The following is a 27,119-nucleotide window of genomic DNA, read 5'->3' on the forward strand; positions in this document are numbered from 1 at the left end:
AGTTCTTCTTTGAAAGTTTTGTAGAATTCATTTGTAAAACCATCTGGTCCAGGACTTTTATTTTTGGGAAGATTTTTGATAACTGTTTCAATTTCATTAGCTGTGATGGGCCTGTTCATGTTATCCACTTCCTCTTTACTTAGTTTTGGAAGTTGGTAGGTATCTAGGAAATCATCCATTTCTTCCAGGTTCTCTAGCTTGGTGGCGTATAGTTGTTCATAGAAGCCTCACATGATATGTTGAATTTCTGCGGTGTCTGTTGTGATATCTCCTCTTTCATTTACTATCCGATTTATTTGTGTCTTCTCTCTTTTTTGTTTTGTGAGTCTGGCTAAAGGTTTGTCAATTTTGTTTACTCTTTCGAAGAACCAACATTTACTTTCATTGATCTTTTGTATGGTTTTCCTATTCTCAGTGTTATTTATTTCTGCCCTAACTTTAGTGATTTCTGTCCTTCTGGTTGCTTTAGGATTCCTTTATTGTTCTTCTTCTAGGTCTTTAAGATGTGCAATCAGGCTGTTTATTTATGCTTTTTCTTGTTTCCTAATGTGTGCTTGTATAGCTATGAACTTCCCTCTTAGGACTGCTTTAGCTGTGTCCCAAATATTTTGATAGCTTGTGTCTTCATTTTCATTGAACTCTCGAAACATTTTGATTTCTTCCTTGATTTCCTCTTTGACCCAGAAGTTGTTAAGAAGTGTACTGTTGAGCTTCCACATTTTGGCACTGTTACTAATCTTTTGTTGATTGTTAAGTGTTAGTTTAATTCCACTGTGGTCTGAGAAGATGCTTGGGATGATTTCAGTGCTCTTGAATAGGCTGATGCTGTCTTTGTGGCCTAACATATGGTCTATCCTTGAGAATGACCCATGTGGATTTGAGTAAAATGTGTATTCCAGTTTCTTGGGATGAATGACTCTGAAAATGTCCAATAGTTCTAGTTTATCTATCTCTTCATTTAGTTCCCTTATGTCTTTATTGATTTTCTGCCTGGATGATCTGTCAAGTTGAGATAGTGGGGTGTTGAAGTCCCCTACTATGATTGTGTTACTGTTAATATAGTTAGGTGAGTTTCCTGTAGACAACATACTGTTGGGTTGTGTTTTCTGATCCATCTTCCTACTCTGTGTCTTTTAATAGGTGAATTCAGGCCATTGACATTTATTGATATCAAAGATTGAAGATATTTTAACGCCATTCTTGTAGAGTTTTAGAGTGTTTTGATATATGTCCTATTTGTGGTGGTCTGGTTGTTTATAGGAGACCTTTCAGAACTTCTTTCAGGGCAGGCTTGGTGATGGTTGCTTCCTTCAACTCTTGCTTGTCTGAGAAGGTTTTGATGCCTCCATCTAGTCTGAATGACAGTCTAGAAGGATATAGTATTCTTGGCTGAAAGCCTTTCTCATTGAGCACTCGATAGATATCTTGCCATTCTCTTCTGGCCTGTAGTGTTTGTATGGAGAAGTCTGCTGCTAATCTTATGGGTTTTCTTTTGTAGGTGACTCTGTTTTTCTCTTGCAGCCTTGAGGATCCTTTCTTTATCCTTATTCCTTTCCATTCTAAGTATGACATGTCTTGGTGTCTTTAGGTCTGGGTTAATTCTGTTTGGGACCCTCTGGGCTTCTTGAATCTTTATGTCTTTGATGTTGTCTAGACTAGAGAAATTTTCAGCTATTATGGCCTGGAGAATGCTTTCTTCCTCTCCTTCTCTTTCTTCCTCTGGTATGCCAATAATGCGTATATTGTTTCTTTTGAAGTCATCCCATAGGACTCTGTTGTTTTCAGCATCTCTTAATCTCTTTTTGAGATCTCTTACTTCTTTTTTAGTTGTCTCTAATCTTGCTCAATCTTGCTAATTCTGTCTTCAGCCTCATAGATTCTATTCTCTCTGCCCTCTACTGCTTTTTGGAGTTCATCTATTTTGTTGCCCTGCTCTGATACTGTTTTAGCTTGTTCAGCTAGTTGCATTCTTAGCTCAGCGATTTCAGCTTTCAGCTCTCTAATAACCATGAGATAATTAGTATTTTCTTCCATATTCTCATTTGTTGTTCCTGCATTTCTGATTACAATTTTTTCAAATTCTTTACTCACTCCTGTTATTATTTCCTTAGCTAATGTTTGGATGTTGAACTCGTTTTGTGCTTCACCCTCTGGAGGACTTTTAGCTGGACTCTTGTCCTGGTTCGAGTCTCCAATATTTTTTCTTGTTGTTTTAACCATTTTATATATTATGTTATGAGTTCCCTTTATCAGTACTTTTCAAATTATTGATCAGTATTGCCTGGATTGACTTGTGTCTAAGTAATTTAATTAAAGGGTTCACAGTGGTGGAAGTTAACAGTTTTTTCATTCCCTGAGTTGGAGCTCAGTGGTGTAAAAACCTCTTTTTTTTTTCCCTGTAGGCTATGGGAGCCTGAGGGCTTTTAAACTATCAATAGGCTTCTTAGCTTAATCACTGACTCCTGACCAAGAGATAAAGCAGGGTGTGGCAGAGATAATCCAGTGGTTATGCAAAGAGACTTTCACAGCCCCTCAGCTATGCTGCCGAGGTATAGGTCTTCTCCTGAGTTTCTCGGTTAGATCTCTGTCCCCTGGTGTCCCTCCCTGTTGCTGCTCCAGATTCTGAGGGTAGTAGCAATGGAGACTCAGAGTTGCACTTGGTGAGTCTCTGGGGAGTCCTTTCCTCCCTTCAGCTGTCCCCTTGTTGGTGGAGCAGACTGGAGGTGGTGTCTCCACTGATAAACTGTTGAACTGTTAGCAGTCACTTAATCTCTCCTTAGGCCCCTCTCTCCTCTCTGTCACCAGCCACACGTGTTTGTACTCACGGGTGATTTACTGGGTTCCTGTGGTCATTCTAGTCCTGTCTTGTTTCGGTCCGGGTGGTCTCCTTTGGTATTCCTAGTTGATCCGGGAGAGGAGAGGAGAGGAGAGGAGAGGAGAGGAGAGGAGAGGAGAGGAGAGGAGAGGAGAGGAGAGGAGAGGAGAGGAGAGGAGAGAAAGCCATCTGCTGCTCCTAGCTCCGCCTCTGGAAGTTGAATCCCTTTTTTTTTTTTACTCTTTTTTTTTCTTCTTATTTTGTAAAAAAAATTAACATAGATGGGGCTGAGTGTTAGAGCACACACATTACAGTGCTCAGGACTTGGGTTCAAGCCCCCAGTCCCCACCTGCAGGGATGGGGGAAAGTCTCACAAGCAGTGAAACAGTGCTTCAGGTTACTCTGTGTCAGTCACCTCTCAGGGCGTTGTGGGGTGCCTGGAACCCCAGGTCTGCACTTGCTGGTACACACAGAGCCCACTTCCAGCTGTGGCTTCACTTCACCCCTCCTGCTTCTCATTGCCCGTCTTCCTAACCCAATGTGAATTCTTGACATTTCATATTTTGGCTTTCCAACTTGTCACCTCTCTGACCACTTTCTCTGATGATTCTTAGGAGTCACTCTGAAGGGCTGGGCAGTGGCACTCACAGTTGAGTGCACATATTGCCTTTCATAAGGACCCCGGTTCAAGCCCCCAGTCCCCACCTGCAAGGGGAAGTTTCACAAGCAGTGAAGCAGGTCTGCAGGTGTATCTCTCTCTCTCCTTTTCTACCTTCTCCTCCCCCTCTTAATTCCCATCCTATAAAGTAAAATAAAGTTTAAAAAAAGTCACTGAAATTTTTTCTTTCCTCATCCTATGGTTGTCTTCTCCCTTCTTCTCCATTTTTCCTTCTCTCCCTCCTCCTGTTGCACTTCCTTCTATCTCCTCCCTTCTTCCTTTCTCCCTTCTTCCTTTCCCTTCCTCCCCCCCCATGGAAAATCCAGGCTTTGGAACCAGAAGGCCTAGATTTGTAATTCAGTTCATATATCTCTTTTTTATTATTATTTATTTTCCCTTTTGTTGCCCTTGTTGTTGTAGTTATTATTATTGCTGTTTATCATTGTTGTTGGATAGGACAGAGAGAAATGGAGAGAGGGAGGGGAAGACAGAGAGGGGGAGAGAAAGAGAGACACCTGCAGACCTGCTTCACCACTCGTGAAGCGACCCCCCTACAGGTGGGGAGCCAGAGCTTGAACCTGGATCCTTATGCCGGTCCTTGCGCTTCGCGCCACCTGCGCTTAACCCACTGCGCTACCGCCTGACTCCCAGTTCATATATATCTTAATATATGCCTTATATGTCTTGACTAAATTACTGAATGTAAAAAAGCACTTCTTTTATTTATTGCACATGAGAATTTCCTGTGACACAAACAGAGACACACACCAGAGCCCCTCCTGTGTACTCAGTCCTAGGGCTCAAACCAGGAACCTCAGGCATGGATCTTGGACTAAGCCATGTTCACACCTAGGTGCTGTCACGGCCGGGATGAGAGTCTCGTTCTCCTAATTCTAGTCGCCTTTTCACTCCAGCCAGATGTAGTATTGACCAGTCCTAGGTAGGATTAAGTTCTGCTCCCCAGCCTGGCTTGTGGGCTTTTGGCTGGGCTATCTGGAGATGCTAGGGGTGGGGGGGCCTGGAGACGCAGAAGTTTGAGAATTCCAGGCCCCACCCTGATGCATACATGACAGGCCTTCTAGCATCTTCTCCTCCTCTGTCGGCTCTAAAAGTTCTCTTAGATAGAAGGCAGGAGCTGGCACACTCTGACCAGGAGCCAAATTTGTCTGGCCACATATGTTTCTTTTATTAGTGATTTAATATTGATTCACAAAATTGTAACGGGTGTAATTCCATACCGTTCTCACCACCGGAGTTCTGTGTTCCATTCCTTCCATAGGAGACTGCAGTAGTTCTCTTAAGGTCACAGATATGGGTTGACTATTATTTTTATAACTATCTCTCTCTATATTTGCCCATTTTTTCTGTGGTTCTGCCTTCTCTTCCTTTCAAAGTCACACTGACACCTATTATAACTTCCAAATGTCCTTCCTTTTTCCTCTTCTCTCTCTGGGTCCTGATGGAATTGGAGTTCAGATGTATATTTATGAGAGAGAGAGAGAGAGAGAGAAACCCCAACCTGAGCACTACTCAGCTCTGGCTTCTGGTAGTATTGGTGACTGAACCTGAGACATCAGAGTCTCAGGCCTGAAAGGCTTTTCGCAGAACCACTGTGCTGTCTCCCCGGCCCTAGCCACCTGTTTTTGTTGAGCACAGCCACCCTCTTTTCTGACACATTGTCTGAGGCTGCTTTCCTGCAATAGAAGCAGAGCTGAGGATGCGACAGAGATGGCACAGGCTGTATCATGGAAAAGATGCATCTCTGGTCCTTGCAGACTTTGCTGACCTCTGCTCTGGGAATTTTTTTCTCAGTGTCTCCATGAGTTCATCTCCTTGGGGGAAAGGAAAGGAGCCCTGATAGCATCCCCAAGCCACAAATAGAGTATCGATCTGGGCTGCCTTCCTTGCCAGGCTAATGGACACCTGGCATAGGTGTGCTCCGTTGCTATTCCACTGAGTTGTTATTGCAGAGAGCATCAGCCCAGCGGCACTGTGGTATGGCCGTGCCAAGCTCTTGGTCAGAGTGAGGTGTTTGTGGGGCTGGCTTGTTCCTCCCAGGTGGGTCTCTTGGTGAGCAGACACTCTGCTGCCTTTGTAGGAACAGATTGAAACTCTGGGTTCATTTTGGGCCATCATCCTGAAATGACTCTTGATTGGTGGTCTGGGTCTACTTCAGCTCTAAAAGCTCTCTCCAGGCTCTCAATTGATTTTTCATGAAGGAGGGAGGGAGGAAATGCACAAGTGAGAGGGAGGCTGAGAGAGACCAGAGCACTGCTTCTGTCGTATAGTGCTAGGGCTGGAACCCTGGGCCTCACGCTGAGGGAACCTAGGCTCCTCACTGGGCCACCTCCTCAGCCCTACTTCCTGTAGACTGTTATCTTCTCTCTCCCACTGGGCTACCTCCTCAGCCCCTACTTCCTGTAGACTGCTGTCTTCTCTCTCCCACTGGGCCACCTCCTCAGCCCTACTTCCTGTAGACTGCTGTCTTCTCTCTCCCACTGGACCACCTCCTCAGCCCCTACTTCCTGTAGACTGCTGTCTTCTCTCTCCCACTGGGCCACCTCCTCAGCCCCTACTTCCTGTAGACTGCTGTCTTCTCTCTCCCACTGGGCCACCTCCTCAGCCCCTACTTCCTGTAGACTGCTGTCTTCTCTCTCCCACTGGGCCACCTCCTCAGCCCCTACTTCCTGTAGACTGCTGTCTTCTCTCTCCCACTGGGCCACCTCCTCAGCCCCTACTTCCTGTAGACTGCTGTCTTCTCTCTCCCACTGGGCCACCTCCTCAGCCCCTACTTCCTGTAGACTGCTGTCTTCTCTCTCCCACTGGGCCACCTCCTCAGCCCCTACTTCCTGTAGACTGCTGTCTTCTCTCTCCCACTGGGCCACCTCCTCAGCCCCTACTTCCTGTAGACTGCTGTCTTCTCTCTCCCACTGGGCCACCTCCTCAGCCCCTACTTCCTGTAGACTGCTGTCTTCTCTCTCCCACTGGGCCACCTCCTCAGCCCCTACTTCCTGTAGACTGCTGTCTTCTCTCTCCCACTGGGCCACCTCCTCAGCCCCTACTTCCTGTAGACTGCTGTCTTCTCTCTCCCACTGGGCTACCTCCTCAGCCCCTACTTCCTGTAGACTGCTGTCTTCTCTCTCCCACTGGGCCACCTCCTCAGCCCCTACTTCCTGTAGACTGCTGTCTTCTCTCTCCCACTGGGCCACCTCCTTGGTTGCTGAGTTGCTGTCTTCTCTTACTCCAGCTGCCATCTTCCTTTCGCTACTTTCTTTCTTTTTTTTTTTTTTTAAGTTTTTATTTATTTTATTTATTTATTTTCCTTTTTGTTGCCCTTGTTGCTTAACATTGTTGTGGTTATTAATGTCGTTGTTGTTGGATAGGACAGAGAGAAATGGAGAGAGGAGGGGAAGACAGAGAGGAGGAGAGAAAGACAGACACCTGCAGACCTGCTTCACCGCTTGTGAAGCGACTCCGCTGCAGGTGGGGAGCCGGGGGCTTGAACTGGGATCCTTCGCAGGTCCTGGCGATTTGTGCCACGTGCGCTTAACCCGCTGCGCCACTGCCCAACTCCCCGCTACTTTCTAACTGACTTTCTTGGAGGTTTTTTGGATTCTTTCCTTTTATCTCAGTCTCTGCTGAGACAAAACTGATGAGCCAGTGCTTTCCTCTTACCAACTGTATTGCATTTTTTTTTCCCCAAAAGTGATTTTTGCTATTTATTTATTTATTTACTTACTTACTTACTTTCTGCCTCCAGGGTTATCACTGGGGCTTGGTGCTGGCACTACAAATCCACTGCTCCTGGATATATATATATATATATATATATATATATATATATATATATATATATATATATTTTTTAATTGGATAGGACAGAGAGAAATTGAGAGGGGAGAGGAGACAGAGAGGGGGAGAGAAAGAGAGACACCTGCAGACCTGCTTCACTGTGAAGAGCTGGGGGCATGAACCGGGATCCTCACATGGGTTCTTGGATTTCTTTCTATATGCACTAAATGGGTGTGCCAACTGCTTGGCCCCCTTCTTTTAAAAATTTTTTATTTGACAGAAATTGAGAGGGGGAAAGGGGAGATAGAGATGGAGAGAGACAGAGAGACACCTGCAGACCTGCTTTACCATTTGTGAAGCTTACCTCCTGCAGGTGGGGGTGGGGGTGCATTTGAACCCTGGTTTTTGTACATGGTAACATGTGCTCTCAACTAGGTATGACATTGCCTGGCCTACCAACTATATTGCATTTTTCGCTTTCAGTTACACTCTACTTTACCTAGAGTTGGTTATATTATTGTTATTAGTAGTAGTATTACTATTATTATTATTATATTACAGAACACTACTCAGCTTTGGCTTATGACAGTGCTGGGTATTGAACCTGGGACCTTGTAGCCTCAGGCATGTAGTCTTTTTGCAGAATCATTATGTTGTCTCCATCAACCTTCTGCCCATCTTTTGGTCTGTGCCCCAAAGACGATCCTTGAGCCTCGTTCATGTACTTATTCAATCCTTATACTTGTGTTTGTGTCCATGTAAATGGCTGCTTGCTTATGAAATTCTGAATTCCTATGGAAACACTCATTCTTTTAAAAAATATTTTAACGAGGGAGGGGGAGAGGGAGAGACAGAGAGACAGAGACCAGAGCACTGCATAGCTCTGGCATATATATGGTGGTACTAGGAAATGAACCTGGGACCTAGGAGCCTCAGGCATGAAGGAACACTGGCCCTGAAATGAGTACAGCCTAGAATGTTCCCAGCTGTGATCATGGACTTCGAGCTGAGCTCATACTGACAGGACTCAGGTTACATAGGCTCCTGTGTTAAATATGAATATATGTGGGCCCTGGATCAGATCTATGGGATTAATAATTAATGGTATTTATATACTTTCCTCATGTTTAGGAGCTACTTTCTTCCCCAATCCAGCTTTCTAGCCCTATTCTAAACTCTGACACCATCTTCCCAGACAATATTTTTAGTCTACTTGCATGTTAGCAGTCAGGCTCGGGCAAAAAAATTACTAAAGTCCTGGGCCCTTTTGGAACATAAATAAAGTAGACTTCCCACATAAAGACCCCTGATTTCATCTGCTCTCTTCCATCCTTTGGGTTCTGGTTTATTAAACAACTTGTCTTGCTTTATATCTTACCGCCTTTCAGCCACCAAGTTGCAGATGCTACTATGATTCCATCCTGATTTCCTTGGGCAGACGACCTCACCATTGTGCCCTGGGACTACACCTCTCCAGAGCCCTGCCCCACTAGGGAAAGATAAAAACAGGCTGCGGGTATGGACTGACCTGCCAATGCCCATGTCCAGCGGAGAAGCAGTTACAGAAGCCAGGCCTCCCATCTTCTGCACCCCATAACGAATTTTGGTCTGTAATCCCAGAGAGATAAACAGTGGGGAGCCTTCCAATGGAGGGGATGGGACACGGAACTCTTGTGGTGGAGCTGTATGGAATTTTACCCCTGCTATCTTACAATCTCGTTAGTCATTATTAAATCACTATTAAAAACAAAAAGGAGTGTTTGTATAACCCTTATGCTGTTCCTAACCTGAAAACATCCATTCTTCAGCATTTTTTTCTAGTACCGCATGCCGGGCTCTGGAGGGCTTTGTGTGTATCTGCTGGCTAACTGCTGTTTCTCTCACAAAAGGTCTCCCAGCATTTGATCCGGCCACTGATGGGCATGAGTTTGGCCCTGCAGAGCCAAGTGAGGGAGCTGGCAGCGCTGCTTCATATGAAAGATCTGCAGATCCAGGACTACCAGGAGAGCGGGGCTACCCTGAGCCGAGGTGAGGGCCCAGGCCATGAGGAGCCAGTTGGGGCATTAGGTCCAGGGAGCTAGCACAGCATTTGCATTTTGGACTTGCATGAGAGAGATCCCAGGTTTGATCCCTGGCACCAACAACAACCAGAGCTGAGTAGTGCTCTGGTCAGAAACTGTGAAAGTAGGGGCCAGGCAGTGGTCCATCTGGTTAAGTACACATATTACTATGTTTAAGAACCCAGGTTCGAGCCGCTGCTTCCTGCCTGCACGGGGTACACTCATGAGTGGTGAAGGCCTGCAAGTGTCTCTCTTTTTCTCTCTCCTTCTCTCTCTCTCTTTTTGCCTCCAGGTTTATCACTGGGGCTCAGTGCCTGCACTGTGAATCCACTGCTCCTGTGGCCATTTTTTTTCTTTCTGATTTTTGTTTTTTTGGATATGATAGAAATTGGGGGGGGGGGAGACAGAGAGGAAGAAAAAAAGATAGACACTTGCAGACCTGCTTCCATGCTTGTCAAGTGACCCCCCTGCAGATGGGGGGCTGTGAGCTCGAACCAAAATCTTTGCATAGGTCCTTGCACTTCATACTATGTGTGCTTAACTCAATGTGCCACCTCCCAGCTCCCTTTTAAAACACCTTTAAAAAATATTATTATTATTTTTTTTATGGAGCACTGCTTAGCTCTGGAGCTCTGGTTTATGCTGGTACAGGGGGATTGAACCTGGAACTTCAGAGCCTCAGACATTAGAGAGTCTCTTTGTATAACCCTTATTCTCTCTACTCACCCTCTTTCCTTTTCCATCTCCTTCTCCTCTCTCAATTTCTCTCTGTCCTATTAAGTAAAATAGAAAAAAAAAAAAGGAAAAATGGCTGCCGAGAGTGGTGGATTTTTAATGCTGGCACTGAGCCCCAGTGGTAGCCCTGGTGGAAAAAAAAATAGAAAAGAAAAAAAAAAAGCATTGCTGAAGTGTTGACCCAATGGTGGGTGCTGGATATGGACCAGGAGCTGGAGGTTTGATGCCAGGTAACACTTGTCTCTGTGCCTTTTACCTGGCTGCCCCCAAGTGGACAGAAGAGGCCACCACTGAGGCCAGACATGCCCTAGACCCTGGCATAGCAAGCCTTGGTCAAGGGGCCAGTCGCTGGACCAGATTGTGTGGGCTCAGCTGACATGGTGCTTTAGGTAGCTGAGACTCCGACTTCAGAGTTCAGTGTATGACCTTTGCCTTTGTGGTGGGAAAGACTTCTGGAGCACATGTTGCCACCAGTCCTGCCACTGTCACTGTCACCAGTCACCTACCCCTTCTCCCAGTCACCCGTGTGCTCTCAGCCCTGCCCACCCTCTCACCCCAGGCTCGGCTTTGGGTGCTGCTGCTGTTGCTGCCCTTCCTCCTCACTGTTTCTGCGTCAGTAGAGATGCAGAGAGAGCTAGAGGGAGGGAGAGAACAGGGAACCGGGGCACTGAAACTTTCTTCCATGCAGTTGGGTTGGACACATGGCAAAGCAGCACACTATCCAAGTGAGCCGTTTTTCTGACCCTCTATCTGCTTCTTTGTGCCCTCTCCCAAGAAAGCCTAACCTCCTTCCCACTCCTTGCCTTTCCATTCTTTTTATGTTTGACAGAGATGGGGAAATGGAAAAGGGAGGGTGAGATAGAGGAGAGAGACAGAGAGACACTTGCAGCCCTGCTTCACCACTTGTGAAGCATCCCCTCTGCAGGTGGGGAGCAGGGGCTTGAACCTGGGTCCTCGTGCATGGTCATGTGTGCCCTTTACTGCTGTGCCACCGCCTGTGCCCCTCTTCCTGACAGGAAGGTTGGGAGCTCATCTCACAACTCATCTCTTCCTCCTGTCCCTTCTGATTCCAGATCGGTTGAAGACAGAGCCATTTGAAGAAAACTCCTTCTTGGAGCAGTTCATGGTCGAGGTAGAGTTTTCATTCTTCTTTTCCTGTGCAACCTGGTGCTACTTCCGCAACGCAGTTGCTGTGTTTCCGGTGTCAGCTAACCCTCCTGGCTGGAGAGCCCTGTTCTCTGAAAATGTTGCTGGAAATTTACTTGGGGTGGGGAGGGGGAGCAGCGGAAGGAGAATGGATATAAAAAGATGAACACTTGTGCACAGGGCCCTGGTTGAAAGTGTCTCAACGTTGAAAGTGTCTCGGTGTTTCATTTTGGAATTCTCCAGCAGCCTTAAGGGCCTGGGCAGTGGTGCACCTGGCTGAGTGAACACATTATGTTGTGCAGGGACCCCCTGCACAGAGCAAGCTTCACAAGTGATGAAACAGTATTGCAGGCCTCTCTCTTTATTTCTCTCTTCCCCTCTTCTCTCTCAATCCTATCAAACTAAAAAAGAAGTATTCTCCAGCGTTGCAAGACTGGCTGACAGCTCACCATGTTCTGGCTTCTTGGGATCCGATCACAGGCCTGGGCTGCGGAGCAGGGAGTCAGTCTCTGTTGCCCCGGTTCCTTCAGCAACCCGACGCCGAGGAGGGTGAATGCAGAATTGCCACTTGGGTCCTGTCTTGTGGGCACAGCAGGCTGTGGAAAATCACAGTGTTTATGCCAGGGGCCTGGCAGCGGGATGAATGGGGAGTAGATAATTGTGGCCTGTCAGAAGCTCCTGCCTAGGTTTCCCTTCTAAGGACTGCGCTGGGCCAAGGGAAACAGCAATTAAATGCCGGCGAGGGGGGGTATTAATACTAGTGGCCTTTGATAATACCAGTCAATATTGATCTTGTCCCGCTCTGGCTCATTGGGACTTGTTGGTCGTGCAGTTTGTACCTTAGTGCCTTTTTATTATTATTTTTTCTAATTATACATCTTGCACAAGTTGGGAGTTGAGACTCTTATTAGGTAAATAAATCATGCTGGGCCTGGGTGATGGTGCACTCGGTTGAACACACGTTAGTTACCATGTATGAGGCTCTGAGTTCAGGCCCCTACTCCCCACCTGTAGGGGGGAAGAAACTTCACAAGCAGTGAAGCAGTTCTGCAGGTGTCTCTCTCTCCTTCTCCCTCTCTCCTCTTAATTTTCTCTCTGTCTTAATTTCTTGATTTCTCTCTGTCCTATCAAGTGTATGAAAATAAAGCATTGAAAATCTTTTTAAAAATAATGTTATAGAATTTCTTGCTGTGTAAAGATCACTCAAAGTTTAGTCTTATTCTCTAGGTTAATTTGTCAGTTCTTTGCAGGCAGGGAATAGACTTACACTTTTTAAAATTTAACAGTTTTATTTATCAGAGAGAGAGAGAGAGAGAAAGAGAGAGAGAGAGAGAACCAGAGTAAGACAGGCAAACGTGATGCTGGCACCTCACACTTGTGAGCTGAGCACTTTGCTCACTGTGCTACCTCCTGAGTTGCTGGACTCACACTTCTTTTGAACTTGCAACTGGCCTTTTTGGCAGTACAGGGCATACAACAGGTGCTCGTGATCTGGAACCTTCTGTTCCACCTCAGCATTGTAACCCTATGAGGTTGTGTGTGTGGGGGGTGTCTTAACATTTACGTACAAGCTTATGAGTTGAAGGCTCAGTCCATCTGCTGACGCGATCGCAGCTCTGGAGTAGGTAGAAGGTGTGTGTTTCTAAGTCCTGCGGGTGAGCAGCTTTCAAGTCTCTGTGGGGACAGAGGGTCCATTATGCCAAAGCATGTAGCAGAGACTTGGGCTGCATTTCTCTCAGATAGCTTTCCCTTGTGCTTAGGTTTGGATACTAATGGGTCAACGTAGACTGAGAACCACGTGCTAGTACCCTGTCCTCAGCCCATTGAAATAATACAAAGCTTAGTCTGACCCTAGCAGAGAGGAGCCTTCTCAATCTTGTGCCTCTAGACCTGTCCAGCTTGGTTTCTTTTTTTTTGCCCTTTTTTAAAATATTTATTTTATTTATTTATTCCCTTTTGTTGCCCTTGTTGTTTTATTGTTGTAGCTATTATTGTTGTTGTCATTGTTGGATAGGACAGAGAGAAATGGAGAGAGGAGGGGAAGACAGAGAGGAGGAGAGAAAGACAGACACCTGCAGACCTGCTTCACCGCCTGTGAAGCGACTCCCCTGCAGGTGGGGAGCCGGGGGCTCGAACCGGGATCCTTACGCCGGTCCTTGTGCTTTGCGCCACCTGCGCTTAGCCCGCTGCGCTACAGCCCGACTCCCCAGCTTGGTTTCTTGACATGTTTTCTCCTCCTGCTGTTGTTTTTCTTCTTCTTCTTCTTCCTCCTCTCCTTCCTTTTCCTCTCCCCTTTCCCCTTCCTCCTCCTCCTCTTCTTCTAATTTTTATTGATAATATTTACTTATAGTAGAGAGAAAGAGAACCAGAGTACCACTTTGGCACATGTGATGCCAAGGATGAACTTGGGACCTCGCACTTGAGACTTCAACATCCTGTCTACCACAGCACTCACTGGCGCTTTTTTTTCTCTACCTCTCATCACCTCCCATCTACTACCTTTCTTCACCAGAGCACAGCTCAGCTGTAGCTTATGGTGGTATTAGTGATAGAACCTGGGAGCTTATAACCTCAGGGATGAAAGTCCCTTGCATCACCACTGTGCATCTCCCCAGCCTGATATTCTTTTTTAAAGCCTCATTTATTTATGTAGGGGTGGGGGGTAGAGGAGGGGGGGAGAATGAGAATGAGAATGAAAATCAGAGCATCAGTTTGGCACATAAGATGCTGGGGATCAGACTCAAGACTTCATGCTTATTAGTTCACCGCTTCAGCCACTGCACCACCTCCCAGGCTGCATCTTGACATTTTTCTCTCTGTTTTAGCTACACAGAGTGACTTTGACTTCTCAAAAAATGTGATGTGTTTTTGTAGCATTTATGCCTCTGTCTCCATCGACTTTTATCTAGAATTCTCAGTCCTCTGGTCTAACCTTCTATTCATTTTTATGTGTAACCCTTAGCTTCCTTGACTGACTCTCCATTTTTTCTTTTTCTTTTCTTTTCTTTTTTTTTAAATTGCCACCAGGGTTATTGCTAGGGCTCGGTGCCTGCACTATGAACTCACTGCTCTCAGTAGCCATTTTTTTTAAAAATTATTTTTCTCTTTTCTATTTTATCTGATAGGACAGAGAAAGGAGGGGGAGGTAGAGGGAGAGAGAAAGACACCTGCAGACCTGCTTCACCGCTCCTGAAGTATTCCCCCACAGGTGAGGGGCTGGGGGCTTGAACCCAGCAATATGTTCCTTCAACCAGGGGTGTCATGGCCCAGCCCTCCTGACTCTCCATGTAAGGATCACCTGACTTCTTTATTATTGGAGCCCCTTGGGTTACACCTCTGTTTTACCACTCATAGCTCTGAACACATGACTTAAAAAAAAATTGTTGGATAGAGACAGAGAGATTGAAAGAAAAGAGCAAGACAGGGAGAGAGAAAGAGAGGTATGCACAGCACTGCTTCACTGCTCATGAAGCTTTTCCACTGTGTGTGGGAACTGGGGAGTTGGACCCAGGTCCTTGCACATGGCATCACAGGGGCTCAACTGGGTGTACCACTGCTCAGCCCCTAGTATGTGACTGTCCATGTGTCCGAGAGATGATATCTCACTCCATGGATCTATGGCTTCTTTGAGGGAAAGTGCTGAACGCACATCGGCAGCCCCAGCAATGAGCACAGCGTCTAGAAGCAGCAGGATTCTCAGTGCATGGGTGGCTGAGTGTGTGGACCGGGCCGGGTCTGGAGAGGTGGTGCAAATCGTGGGAGCAGGGCCTGCAGTCTCAGTCTCACTGGCCAGGCCTGTGCTTGGGGCCTCAGTCATTCTCCTGGCTTATTTCACTTCTCACAAAGCCTCTGTTTTCTGGTTTGTAAAACTGGAGGCTCCCCTCTCTTCCATGCTGCCAGGGCATGTGAGCCCTGCAGAAGTGACTAAGGGAGTCCAGGAATCCAGGTGCCAGCCCAGGAAAGGGGTTTGGGACCACCAATTGCAAGAATCCTGGTCATTGAGATTCTGGGTGGGTTACATCTATCACCTTGTGAGGTTTTTTTTTGCCTCCAGGGTTATTGCTGGGGCTTGGTGTTGGCACCACAAATTCACTGTTCCCAGTGGCCAATTTTTCCCCCCTACTTTTTTATTGGATAGGACAGAGAGAAATTGAGAGAGCAGGGGGAGATAGATAGATAGAGAGAGAGAGAGAGAAAGATAGACTGCTGCAGACTTGCTTCACTGCTAGTGAAGCAGTCTATATAGGTGGGGAGCCGGAGGCTCCAATTTGGATCTTTGCTTGATATTGCTTTGTAATGTGTGCATTTAACTTGGTGGGTGACCACCACTTGGCCCCCAGTTTTGTTTTTATTTTTGTTTTTTGATCTGGAAGGGATCTGAGGCCAGGTCTCATTGTTCCCATTTCATGGATTAGAAAACGGAGACTTGGAGTAGCAGAGTGGCCCGAGGAAGGCCATATGGTGGCCGCTGTTTCCTTATAACCTCCCACTTTTCTGGACTCCTCACCTGGGGTTAGCCCTGTTTTGCTGCTTAATTTAACTGGCTGTGCACGCCAATAAAGGCAAAGGACACGACTCCTTGTGACCCTGTGATCACCGCACCGTCCCCGGAATGTCCTGCAGAGCTGCCAGGCCTGACACGCTTCCTCCTGGGACTGCAGCCTGTCTTAGGGGCCACTGCGTCTTCACAGCTGCTCTGCCTTCCCTGGGGTCCTCCAAACAGGACATAGAAGGGCCATGGGGTCACCTGAGACTGGAGGGAAAGGATGTGCCATCAAAATAAGCACCATAGAAAAATAAATAAACCAGGGCCCTAGAGCGGGGTACGGGGGTGGGGTGGGGGGTTGCTGTCCAGGCTGGGGCCTGCTGGTGACAGGCTGTGGGGGAAGGTCATTTCTAGGAATACTGAGGCCGGGGAAAGTGTTTGAGGGCTGGACAGGACTGACTTCCATGTTTAGTCCTTTTGCTTTTCCTCACTCCATCCTGTGTCTTTGCTTTCTCATTGCCTGGAAGCCCAAGGGGACACTCATGGTGGCCTAACTCGAGGGAGGACACAGCAGTGTCCACTCAAGTCAGAGCCGGTGGGGAGGCTGCTGGTCTGATCATGGGGGGCGGGGGCCTCTCCATAGAGAGCAGTTTCCACGCTGTCTGGAAGGCTCCTGTTCAGGAGGCTCCTTGAGGAGCAAAGCTGAGTCCAAAAATTAGGGCTGGCAGGTGGCTCACCTCGAGAGTGTGTGCTCTGCCATGCATGAGGACATAGGTTCAGTCCCTGACCACCACATGCTTGGAGAAGGGGAGAAGGAAAGCTTCACAAGTGATGGAGCAATGCTACGGCATCTCACCTCTCTCTCTGACTCTCTCTCTCCTTCTCTGTCTCTCAACCTTGATCTAGAGGAAAGCAAAAAGGGCCACCGGGAGAGGTGGAGTCGTGCAGAAAGGTAATGAACCCCAGTGATAACCGGTGGAAGAAACGAAGAATAAACAAAAAGCCAAACTGAACCCAAACAAAAAGACCCTGGGCCCCGTGAGCACCTGGCAGTGGGGTCTGGACTGGCTGAGCGGGCAGGCCTGGCCCATTTGGGTCTTGTCTGCTGGGGGGAGTCCCCCCCTTGCCCCCCTGGCCTCTACCACCCCATCTGGATGCCATCAGGCCATGCGGCTGCTGGCAAGCTCTTTATTTATTTATCCCTGTGTAATGGGGTAAGGAGGGAGCTGGCGGGAGCCTGGCATTCCGAGGCTGTGCCACCGAGCCACAGGCGGTTTGCACGGGCGTGTGAGTCACCGGGACTGCATGCTGCTCAAACCAGACGTGGCCAGGCGCAGGGACAGCGGGCAGCCCAAAATAGAGCCCCGCCCTCAGCAGCTGGCAAGCCCTGGCAGAGGATTCAGCCCTTGACACCAGAGACCCAGACGGCTGTGTGAAGCTGGCTTACGTGGGGAGGCAGTGGCAGGGGGCTGGAGGGAGGTGCTTAACAGAGGTAGATTTTTTTTTTTTCTTTTCTGTCATTGAGGCTTCAGTGCTCCAGGTCAACTTTCATTCAGAAAGGGACAGAGACAGAGAGATAGAGGGAAAGACTATAGCACTAAGCATGTATGCTTCTTCCTAATGGCCAGGGGAGGCCAGCTTTGAACCAGGTTGGCACTCAGGGCAAAGGAGGTGATACACTATCCAGGCAAGCTGTTTTGCCAGCCAAGATTTAGCTTTTTTTTTCTTTTAAATTTATTAACAAGAAAGAGAATAGGAGGAAGGGGAGGAGGAGGCAGCAAACAACCAGAGAGGACAGGGGAGACAGCATAATTGTTATGCAGAGGCTCTCATGCCTAAGGCTGCAGAACCCCAGGCCAGCCCTCCACACCATCATAACTCAGAGATGAACAGCGATCTGGGAAAAACAAACAAACAAACAAACAAACAAACTTAACCAAATGAGAAACTAACCAAACAACCAGAGCATCGCCTTAGCACATGCGATACTAGGAATCTGAACTTGGGTACTCAAGCCTTTTTTTTTTTTTAATCTTTATTGATTTATTGGATGGAGATGGCCAGAAGTCGAGAGGGAAGGGTGATAGGAAGAGAGACAGAGACACCCACAGACCTGCTTCACCACTCGTAAAGCTTTCCCCCTACAGGCGGGGACAGGGGCTTGAACCTGGGTCCTTCTGCATTATAACATGTGTGCTCTACCAGGTGTGCCACCACGTGGTGCCAGGTACTCTAGCTTTTTAAGTCCAAAGCTCTAGTTACTGCACTACCTCCCAGGCTGCAGCAGAGAGAGGGGTTTTACCATCTTCTCCTTCTCTGTCTTTCAAGGAGAGTATCCAGTCTGTCAGTACTCCTATTGTTGCCCGTGCAGTAGAATGCTTTCACTACTGCATTGATTAAGTTATTCATTGTGTAGTCAGCGTTCTCTAACTACAGTAACAATTCCGCTCAGCCTTGGCCTTTGAGTCCTGTCTGGGTTTAGTTGGCTGCTGCCTCATTCTCCACTTTGCTTCTAAGAAGCCAGAGATTAACGACACCTGGGCCAGGAGGGACTTTTTTTTTAACCTGCATATTGTCAGCTCTTCCACTTCTGCTTGTTTTTCATGCTTGACTCTCCATCCTGTGTCTGCCCCGTGAATGGTAGTGCCACCCAGGATCGTGTCCTTCACCTTTCTCTCCACCCTCCCTTTTTGTCTTTCTTTAAAATTTTTAAGATATTTTATTTTAGTTTGACAGAACAGAGAGAAAGCTATAGAGAGAGAGAGAGAGAGAGAGAGAGAGAGAGAGAGAGGGGTGGTGGGGAGAGAGAGGGACCTGCAGCACTCCTTAACCACTTGTGAAGCTCCCCACTGCAGGTAGGGATGGGGGCTTGAACCTGGATCTTTGTGCGTGGCAATGTGTGCGTCAACCTAGTGTGCTGATGCCCAGCCCCTTCTCTTTCAGTCCTTACTAGTGTATCACTGACTAGCAATTTAAAGATACTTATTTACCTGTTTATAAGAATGGAGGAGAGACATAAAGAGCTAGACTACCACTTTGGCATATGTGATGCTAGGGATTGAACTCAACACCTTATGCTCAAGAGCCCAACACTCTATCCATTGCACCACCTCCCAGGCCACGACTTTTTTTTTCAACTCTCTACTTTGTTGTGGGCCCATTATTTCTTTTTGCATATTTGACATGTCCAGTTGGATGCCTCCTCCATGCAATACATTTGACGAGCCTAAAAATGAGTTATCTATTCCCCATGTCCACTTTTCTTCATATATTCCCCATCTCAGGAAATTAGACCATCATATATTCGGTTTCCTGAACTAGAAATTTGGGAGCCACTCAGTTTTCAGTTTGTGCCTCTAGAGCATAATTTGTTAGCAGTCTTGAAGCTCTATTTTCTTTTCTTCCCTCCTCCTCCAACTCTTCCCCCTCCTTCTCCTCCTCCTTTTCCTCCTCCTTCTCCTCCTCCTCCTCCGCCGCCTCCTCCACCGCCTCCTTCTCCTTATCCTCTACCTCCTCCTCCTCCTCCCCTTTCTTAGCCAGAGCACTGCTCAATTCTGGTTTACAGTAGTGCAGGGGATTGAACCTGGGACTTTGGAGCCTCAGGCATTAAAGTCTCTGTATAGCTATTACACTATTTACCCTCACTTTTTTTCTTTTCACAAACACTATTTTTATTATAACTTTTCATTAGTAATAACTTAACATGGTTTTACAGGATTATAAGATTCCAGGGTACAGTTTCACACTGGTACATGTGTATACAACTCACCACACCACCACCATTCCTGAGCCCACCCTTCCCTCAGTGAACCACCATAGTTCTCACAAAGTCTAAGAGATAGTGTGGCTATTTTTATTTATTTATTTATTAACATTTTATTTATTTTAGTTTTGAGAGAGATGCAGACAGAGAGACACAGAGAGAAACACCAGAGCACTGCTCAGCTCTGGTTTATGGTGGTGTGGGGGTGGGATTAAACCTGGGACTTTGGAGCCTCAGGCTTGAGAGTCTCTTTGCATAACCATTATGCTATCTACTCCCCCCTTGTTATTTATTTATTTATTTATTTATTTATTTATTTTTTGACAAGTTGGCTTACTTTAGTTCTGTGTATTCCAATGTGAATGAAACCATCTTGAAGTTGTCTTTTATCTCCAAAAGAGATTTATTTTATTTATTTCATATGAGATAACTCCAGAGAGAGAGAAAGAGAGAGATATCAAGATCGAGATAATGAAATGAGTGGGAGGTACCAAAGCACTACTCTGGTATATGTGGCACTGGGCATCAAACCAGGAACCTCGAGTGTGCAGTGCTCTGTCAGCTGAGCTAGACTCCTTGCATTGAAGCTATCTCTTTTACTTTCTTTCTGTTTCTCTTTCTTTTTGAAAATTTATTTCTTGACCAAAGGAGACCACCTGGGACTGCAACAAGACAGGACTAGAACGACTTCAGGAACCCACCAAATGGCCGGTCTATATTTTGCCCTAATTTATGGATACATGTGAACATATGCTGTATCTTATGGGACCTGGTCTATACATAGGTTTTGGGATTTTGTTAGGAAGTGAACCTCCTAGAATGGAATTTGAGAATACAAAAAAAAAATTATTTCGTGATTATTGTATAGATAGAAACAGAGAGAATTGAGAGAGGAAGGGGAGATAGAGAGGAAGAGAGACAGAGAGACACCTGCAGTCCTGCTTCACCATTTGTGAAGCTTTCCCCCTGCAGGTGGGGACCAGGGGCTTAAACCTGGGTCCTTGCACACTTTAATGTGAGCTCTTAACCCGATGCGCCACCACTTGTCCCCCTTCTCTTTATTTCTTAATAGACTTTAATTTTTATTTCATGGGGGGTGGATAGAGCATCACTTTGGCTCATGTTGTGCTGGGGATCAAACTCAGGACCTCATGCATTTAAATCTAAAGCTCTACCAGAATGCCACTCCCTGGGCATCTCTTCTTTCTATTCAAACTTTCATTTCTTTAGATTTGCCACATCCCAACTTTTTTGGTGCTTGTGGTGATGTGGGGGACAGAGGAGGGGTTGACTACACAACAGATTCCTAACTTGTGCCCCTTGAACTCACAGTAATGTCAGAGAGATAACGTCCCAGCTCCCTGCATGTCACTCCAGACACGTCATGATGTGGCCCTGCTGACCTCTTCAGCTTGCTCCTCTTCCAGTCCCCCCTTGTACCCCACTTCCATCAGACTGAAGCCCTGCACCTTCTAGCCCCCCACCATTGGCCTGATAACGCCCTTTCTGGAAAGTCCAGTCCAGCTTCCCCACCCCTGCACAGGCATTGTCCTCTCTCAGTGTGAGCTCCTGCTTCCAGCCCACTGCCCCAGTTCCTTGTACACACTTCTGTCGCTTGCGGTGGTGGCGGCAGGACGCAGAAAAAGGAGGTTTGGAACAGAAAGGGAACACAATCCTTTATTTGCACTGGCACCTCAGAGTCGGGTGAGACAGCAGCAGTTTGGGCTACGTGGAGGTAGCAAAAATGGCCACCTCACGCAGCAACCTTCCCTGCGTCTAATCACCGAAGTGAAAGGCGGGCAAGAGAGCAAGGGGTGGAAGAAGGGCTTTTATGGGAATAGCTCTCGCGAGAATGGAAAGGGGGAGGAGTAACCATAGCACTCCAGGGTAGGATAATAACTATAACTCTCACGAGAATGGGAAGAGAGAGGAGTAACCACAGCACTCCAGGGTAGGATAATAACTATAACTCTCACGAGAATGGGAAGAGAGAGGAGTAACCACAGCACTCCAGGGTAGGATAATAACTATAACTCTCACGAGAATGGGAAGAGAGAGGAGTAACCACAGCACTCCAGGGTAGGATAATAACTATAACTCTCACGAGAATGGGAAGGGGGAGGAGTAACCACAGCACTCCAGCTATCGAGGGGAATTGACAATGCCCTGAGGGCACAACATGGCTGAACAGGTGCTCCAAGAATGTCCCAACTCTCGAGAGAACTAGCAATAGCCTGAGGGAACAACATGGCAGATGTGACTGCATCCGCACAATTTCCCAACCCACTTCTGTCATAGATGTGTCAGAGGGAGCAAAGGGAAGGGGAGGGAGGCAGAGGCAGCTGAGCAGTTGAGTGTATTGGTCCTTATCCATCTAGGTTTTTCCTTTATAATGCCTGTCAGTTCTCCTCAATATATTTTCCTTCCACCCTTCCTCCCTTTCTTTTTTATTGCCGTGAGGGTTATCTCGGGGGCTCAGTGCTAGCACTATGAATCCACTGCTCCTAGCCATTCCCCCCATCTTTTATTAGATAGGACAGAGCGAAATTGAGAGAGGAGAGGGAAATAAAGAGGGAGAGAGAAGGAGAGACACCTGCAGACCAGTTCCATCCTTTGTGAAGCATCCCCCCTGCAGGTGGGGAGCAAGGGCTCAAACCCAGGTCCTTGTGCTCAGTAATGTTGTACTTAACCAGGTACCCCCCCTTTAATTTTTTTTTAATTCTATAGCTTGAGAGGAGAGGAAGCTGGAGAGACACCAGACTTCACCATCCATGAGGTTCCCTTGGTGCCCCAAATGGTGCTGGGAATTGAACCCTGGGCCGCTTGTGTTGGTAGGCAAGCTCTCTCCTGGCCCTTTTTCTCACATCTTACATTTAGTCCATCAGGAAGTCTGCTTAGCTCTGCCTTCAAAATCCACCTGTGTTTCCACCTGTGGTGCTCGCTCTGGGCAGAGCCACCCTCCTCCCTTCCTGCATCAGTACTGCCACATCCTTCCTTCCCGCCTTCTCTGCCCATCTGGCCCATTGCAGGCAACGTGCTCTTGCTCCGATGCAAGTGCGAAATCACAGTACCCACCCCTGCCCCCAGCTCCAGCCTCTTGCTGGAGTCATATTCCACTTGTCAAGGAAAGCATAAAGGCCTTACGCTGGTCTGTGATGTTCTCCATGAGCTGGGTCGCCCTGTCTTTCTGGACTGTCTCCTGCCCGCCTCCCACTCCCCCTGCCGCAGACACACTGGTCGTGGGTGCATTTCTCAGTTTCAAAGCCTTTGGGCCCTGATACTGCAGCTGCTCAGCAGCCAGCCCCTCGCTTTCCCTAAGTCTGTATTACTTATCTGTCACCTGTGAGCCACAGACTTAATGACTTTGTCCTTGGGCACATATCAGGCGCAGTTTGCATGTGACGTGACTATTTTTTATGGCTATTGTTTATTTATTTATTTTGCCACTAGGGTTATCACTGGGGCTCAGTGTCTGTATTTTTTGTTTGTTTTTCCCTTTTTTTTGTTGCCCTTTTTAAATTGTTGTTGTAGTTATTACTGTTGTTGTTATTGCTGTCATAGTTGTTGGTTAGGACAGAGAGAAATAGAGAAAAGAGGGGAAGACAGAGAGGGGGAGAGAAAGATAGACACCTACAGACCTGCTTCACCACTTGTGCAGCGACTCCCCTGCAGGTGGGGAGCGGGGCTCGAACCGGGATCCTTATGCTGGTCCTTGCGCTTTGCGCCTGTGAAGCTACTCTTGCAGGTGGGGAGCCGGGTGCTTGAACCAGGATTCTTACAGTGGTCCTTGTGCTTAACCCACTGCGCTGCCACCTGACTCCTTCAGTGCCTGTAGAACGACTACACCACTCTTGGCAGCCACCCCAATCCCTCCTTTTTTTTTTTTTTTTTCCTTTTCACCAGAGCACTGCTCAGCTCTGGCTTATGGTGGTACAGGGGATTGAACCTAGGACTTCGGAGCCTCAGGCAGGAGAGTCTGTTTGCCTATTATTTATAACTATAAACCCCCCTCCTTTCCTTCCTTCCTTCCTTCCTTCCTTCCTTCCTTCCTTCTTTTTTTTTCCCAGTACTACAGATCCTACCAATTTTTTCCCCTTTCTATTTTTATTAGGACAGAGAAGTTTAGATGGTGAGGGGAGATACAGAGGAAAAGAGCAAGATATCTGTAGTCCTACCTCACTGCTCATGAGGCATCCCACCTGCAGGTGGGGAGTGAGAGCTCAAACCTGGGTTTTTGTGCTTGGTAATATGTGTATTCAACCACCCTGCTGCTTCCATTTTTTTTTTTCATTCTCTCTGATAGATGATGTGTGTGTGTGTGTGAGTGTGTGTGTGTGTATGAGAGTGCTTTATTCCGAAGATAAATGTTGCTCAGTGTTTTCATTTGTTTTGTTTTTCCTGACTATAACCCATTTCATAACACTTGTTAATATCTTTACTACACAGAGATTTATTTATTTGTTTATTTATTTTTGTCACCAGGTTTATGGCTGGAGTTCAGTGCTGGCACTGTGAATCCACCACTCTTGGTGGCCATTTTTTTTCCCTACGCCCCCATTTTTATTAGGTAGGACAGATAAAAATTGAGAGAAATGGGGGAGATAGAGAAGGGGAGAGAAAGGTAGACACCTGCTTTACTACTTGTGTAATATCCCCTGCAGGGGGGGAGTGGGGTCTTGAACCCAGATCCTTGTGTGGGTCCTTGCACATGATACTGTGTGCGTTTAACTGGGTGCACTACCACCCGGCCCCCTACATAGAGATTCTTTTTCTTTTAATTTTTATTTATTTATTCCCATTTGTTGCCCTTGTTGGTTTATTGTTGTAGTTATTGATGTCGTCGTTGATGGATAGGACAGAGAGAAATGGAGAGAGGAGGGGAAGACAGAGAGGGGGAGAGAAAGACAGACACCTGCAGACCTGTTTCACCGTCTGTGAAGCGACTCCCCTGCAGGTGGGGAGCCGAGGGCTCAAACTGGGATCCTTACACTGGTCCTTGTGCCTGGCGCCACGTGCGCTTAACCCGCTGCGCTACCACCTGACTCCCACAGAGAATCTTAAATGGACACATCTCCTAGGACAGAGGTGAGACACTTCCTTCTTGCAGTTATTAATTACTATTCATATATGTAAAGTAATTATATTTTATATTACTTATATTAATATATAATTAAATGCATTAATGGACTAGATTAACATAATAATTAAAAATAATAATACACTAGTAATCAAATATATTAAAAATACATATTTTTAAAGATAGAAAGAGAGGAAGAGACCACAGCACCGAAGTTTCCTTCAATGAGGTGGAGGCCAGGTTGGAACCTAGGTCACACACATAGCAAAGCAGCGCACTGTCCAAGTGAGTATTTCATCAGCCAGAAGTAGGTACTTGCCATTGTATTTGTTTAGGAAGTGCTGGGTGAATGGACTCAGGTCTTACACATATGTGATTCCACCGAGTGGTAGATAGAGAACGGGGTGGGGGGGCAGGGAGAGAGACACCGCCCCACCATTATATGCGGTGCCAGGGCTTGAACCCGAGGCCTCATGCATGCAAGGCATGCACTTTACTGTGGAGCTACCTCCTGGCCCTTAATTACTGTTTTAGATAGTGGAGAGCCCTGGGACGTTCTGCCTGCAGAACTGACATCTGAAAGCGATCTTGGGGGAAGATTAGGCTGTCAGTGGCATGCCAGTGTGAGCTGAAGGATAGTGGGGCCATTGACAGACCAGCGAATCATGGGTGGGGCTCAGTTAAATGGAATCTGGGGCATATCAAAGGATGGTTTTCCTGATTTAAAACACGAGTCCACCAGCATTTGAGCTCTGGAATGAAAATCTCCAGGGAGAAGGAAATGGCTGCATATGTTTCTGAACTGCATTTTTTTTTTTTAATTTTGCCTCTTGGGGTTTTTCTCATTTTGATTCCTGGTAGTTACCACTGAGCCTTGCTTCCAGGGGTCGCTGCTGCTTTTATTTTTCAGCTCAGAATGCATATGTAAAACATTTTTATTATCTTTTTGTAAAGTTTTTATAAGGGCTTAGACTCTCAAAAGAAAACTTCTTGAATCTCTTTGGGAGAACCAAAAGAACACACATGTGGGATTAAAACCCCTCATTTCTAAAAGATAGGCTTCTGATTCTGGGGATCCAGATAGGGAAGACTTTACCATAATCCAGACTTTCATTCTGAGAAACCCCGTCTTATACACTTAGAAAAAGAAAAAAAATTGATGGGCTTCCGCCTCTGGCTCATGTGAGAGATAGGGTGCTAGGGTGAGTGAGACCTGGGCTGCAGAGAGCCTTCAGCATTAAGTCAGTGAGAAGGACTAGAGGATCTGCCAAAAGAAGGTGACAATGACCCTTAAACAAATTGGTTCCATATGGGAGAGTTGCATAGGCAGAGAAGAAGCTGGAGGAGGAGGAGGAGGAGGAGGAGGGGGAGAGAGAGAGATCTGTAGACTTGTTTCACCACCTGTGAAGTATCCCCCCCCCCCCCCCGCAGGTGTGATGTGGAGGCCCACACCTGGGTCCTTGGCATGATGATGTGTGTGTTCAACCAGATGCTTCACCACCCGGCCATCTAAAAAAGAATTTATTTATTTATTCACTTTATTGGATGGAGACCAAGAAACTGATTACTGTTATATCACCAAATTGCTGCACCATGGTTTTTCCACGTTTTTTTTTCTTTTAATTCTCTGCAACTCAGTTTCCTGAGAACATGTCTTCATGAAAAAAAAATTTCATTAAAAAAGAAATTATAATTTTTCTCAAATTGTTCTAGAAATATACAAGTTCAACAGTTGAAAGACAGGGCTGTGCAGTTAGAGTGGGGACAGCAAAAGTGATAGGATCCTCTAGTCACAGGCCTATCACTTCATTAAAGCAGGTCTCCATCCTGCTCACATGGGACTCATCCTTTCCTACTTCTGACACAGAGGTCTGGGCATAGCTGACTAAATGTGGTAGGGCACTGGGGCATGATGGGAAAATGATGGGCCAGAAGGTTACAACCCTGGGTCCTGGGGCCAAACTCTGGATTTTGGTAACAAATCTGAAGCACTTGTTGGTTTACAAAAGGTTCTTTTATCAGGGCCAGGGGATAGCTTACTTTATAGCATGAGTGCCTTATCATGTTTGAGGGTCTAGGTTCCAACCTCAGTAACACACTGGAGCACCACAGCAATGGGGAAGCTCCATGGATGGTGGAGTGGTGCTGTAGGAAGTTAAGAGAACGAGAAACTCAGTCCAGGAGCAGAATAGCGGAATTGTGAATATGCAACCAGCGCCGCACACATTCACACAAAGACTTGTTTTTATCTATGCAGACCCTAGTTTACTCATAAATAAAACAAAGAGCTGTGATAAATCCTTTATCCCTTCCAACTCCTGTAATTCTGTGACTCTGATCTGCCCTGTGAGATATCTGGAATGCCTTGAGTTCCTTCACATCTAAGGCCCTTACTAGATGGTGTTTGTAATCTAGTCGTATAGACAATATATTTCCAACTGGATGGGTTACTTCTGTAATTCTCACCCATCTTATCTATTGATTTGTTTATATGTGTTTTTACCAGCATGCTGCTCAGTTCTGGCGTATGATGACACCAGGGGTTCAGCCTGAGGCCTTGGAGCCCACCCATTTTTCTGTTGATTCT

At 46.6% G+C, this 27,119-nt stretch overlaps 1 protein-coding gene across 4 annotated transcripts in view; it reads left to right on the forward strand.

Moving 5' to 3' along the window:
- Positions 1-27,119, forward strand: part of NHEJ1 (non-homologous end joining factor 1) — a 131,234-nt gene that overhangs the window by 19,857 nt on the left and 84,258 nt on the right. For all 4 annotated transcript variants that reach the window (XM_060193867.1, XM_060193868.1, XM_007519767.3 and 1 more), the window contains exons 4-5: positions 9,155-9,293; positions 11,134-11,192. In XM_060193867.1, coding sequence (XP_060049850.1) covers positions 9,155-9,293; positions 11,134-11,192 — 198 coding nt within the window. The remainder of the gene's footprint in view (positions 1-9,154; positions 9,294-11,133; positions 11,193-27,119) is intronic.

This window comes from Erinaceus europaeus, chromosome 7 (assembly GCF_950295315.1).
Source record: "Erinaceus europaeus chromosome 7, mEriEur2.1, whole genome shotgun sequence".
NCBI classification, from domain to species: Eukaryota; Metazoa; Chordata; class Mammalia; order Eulipotyphla; family Erinaceidae; genus Erinaceus; species Erinaceus europaeus.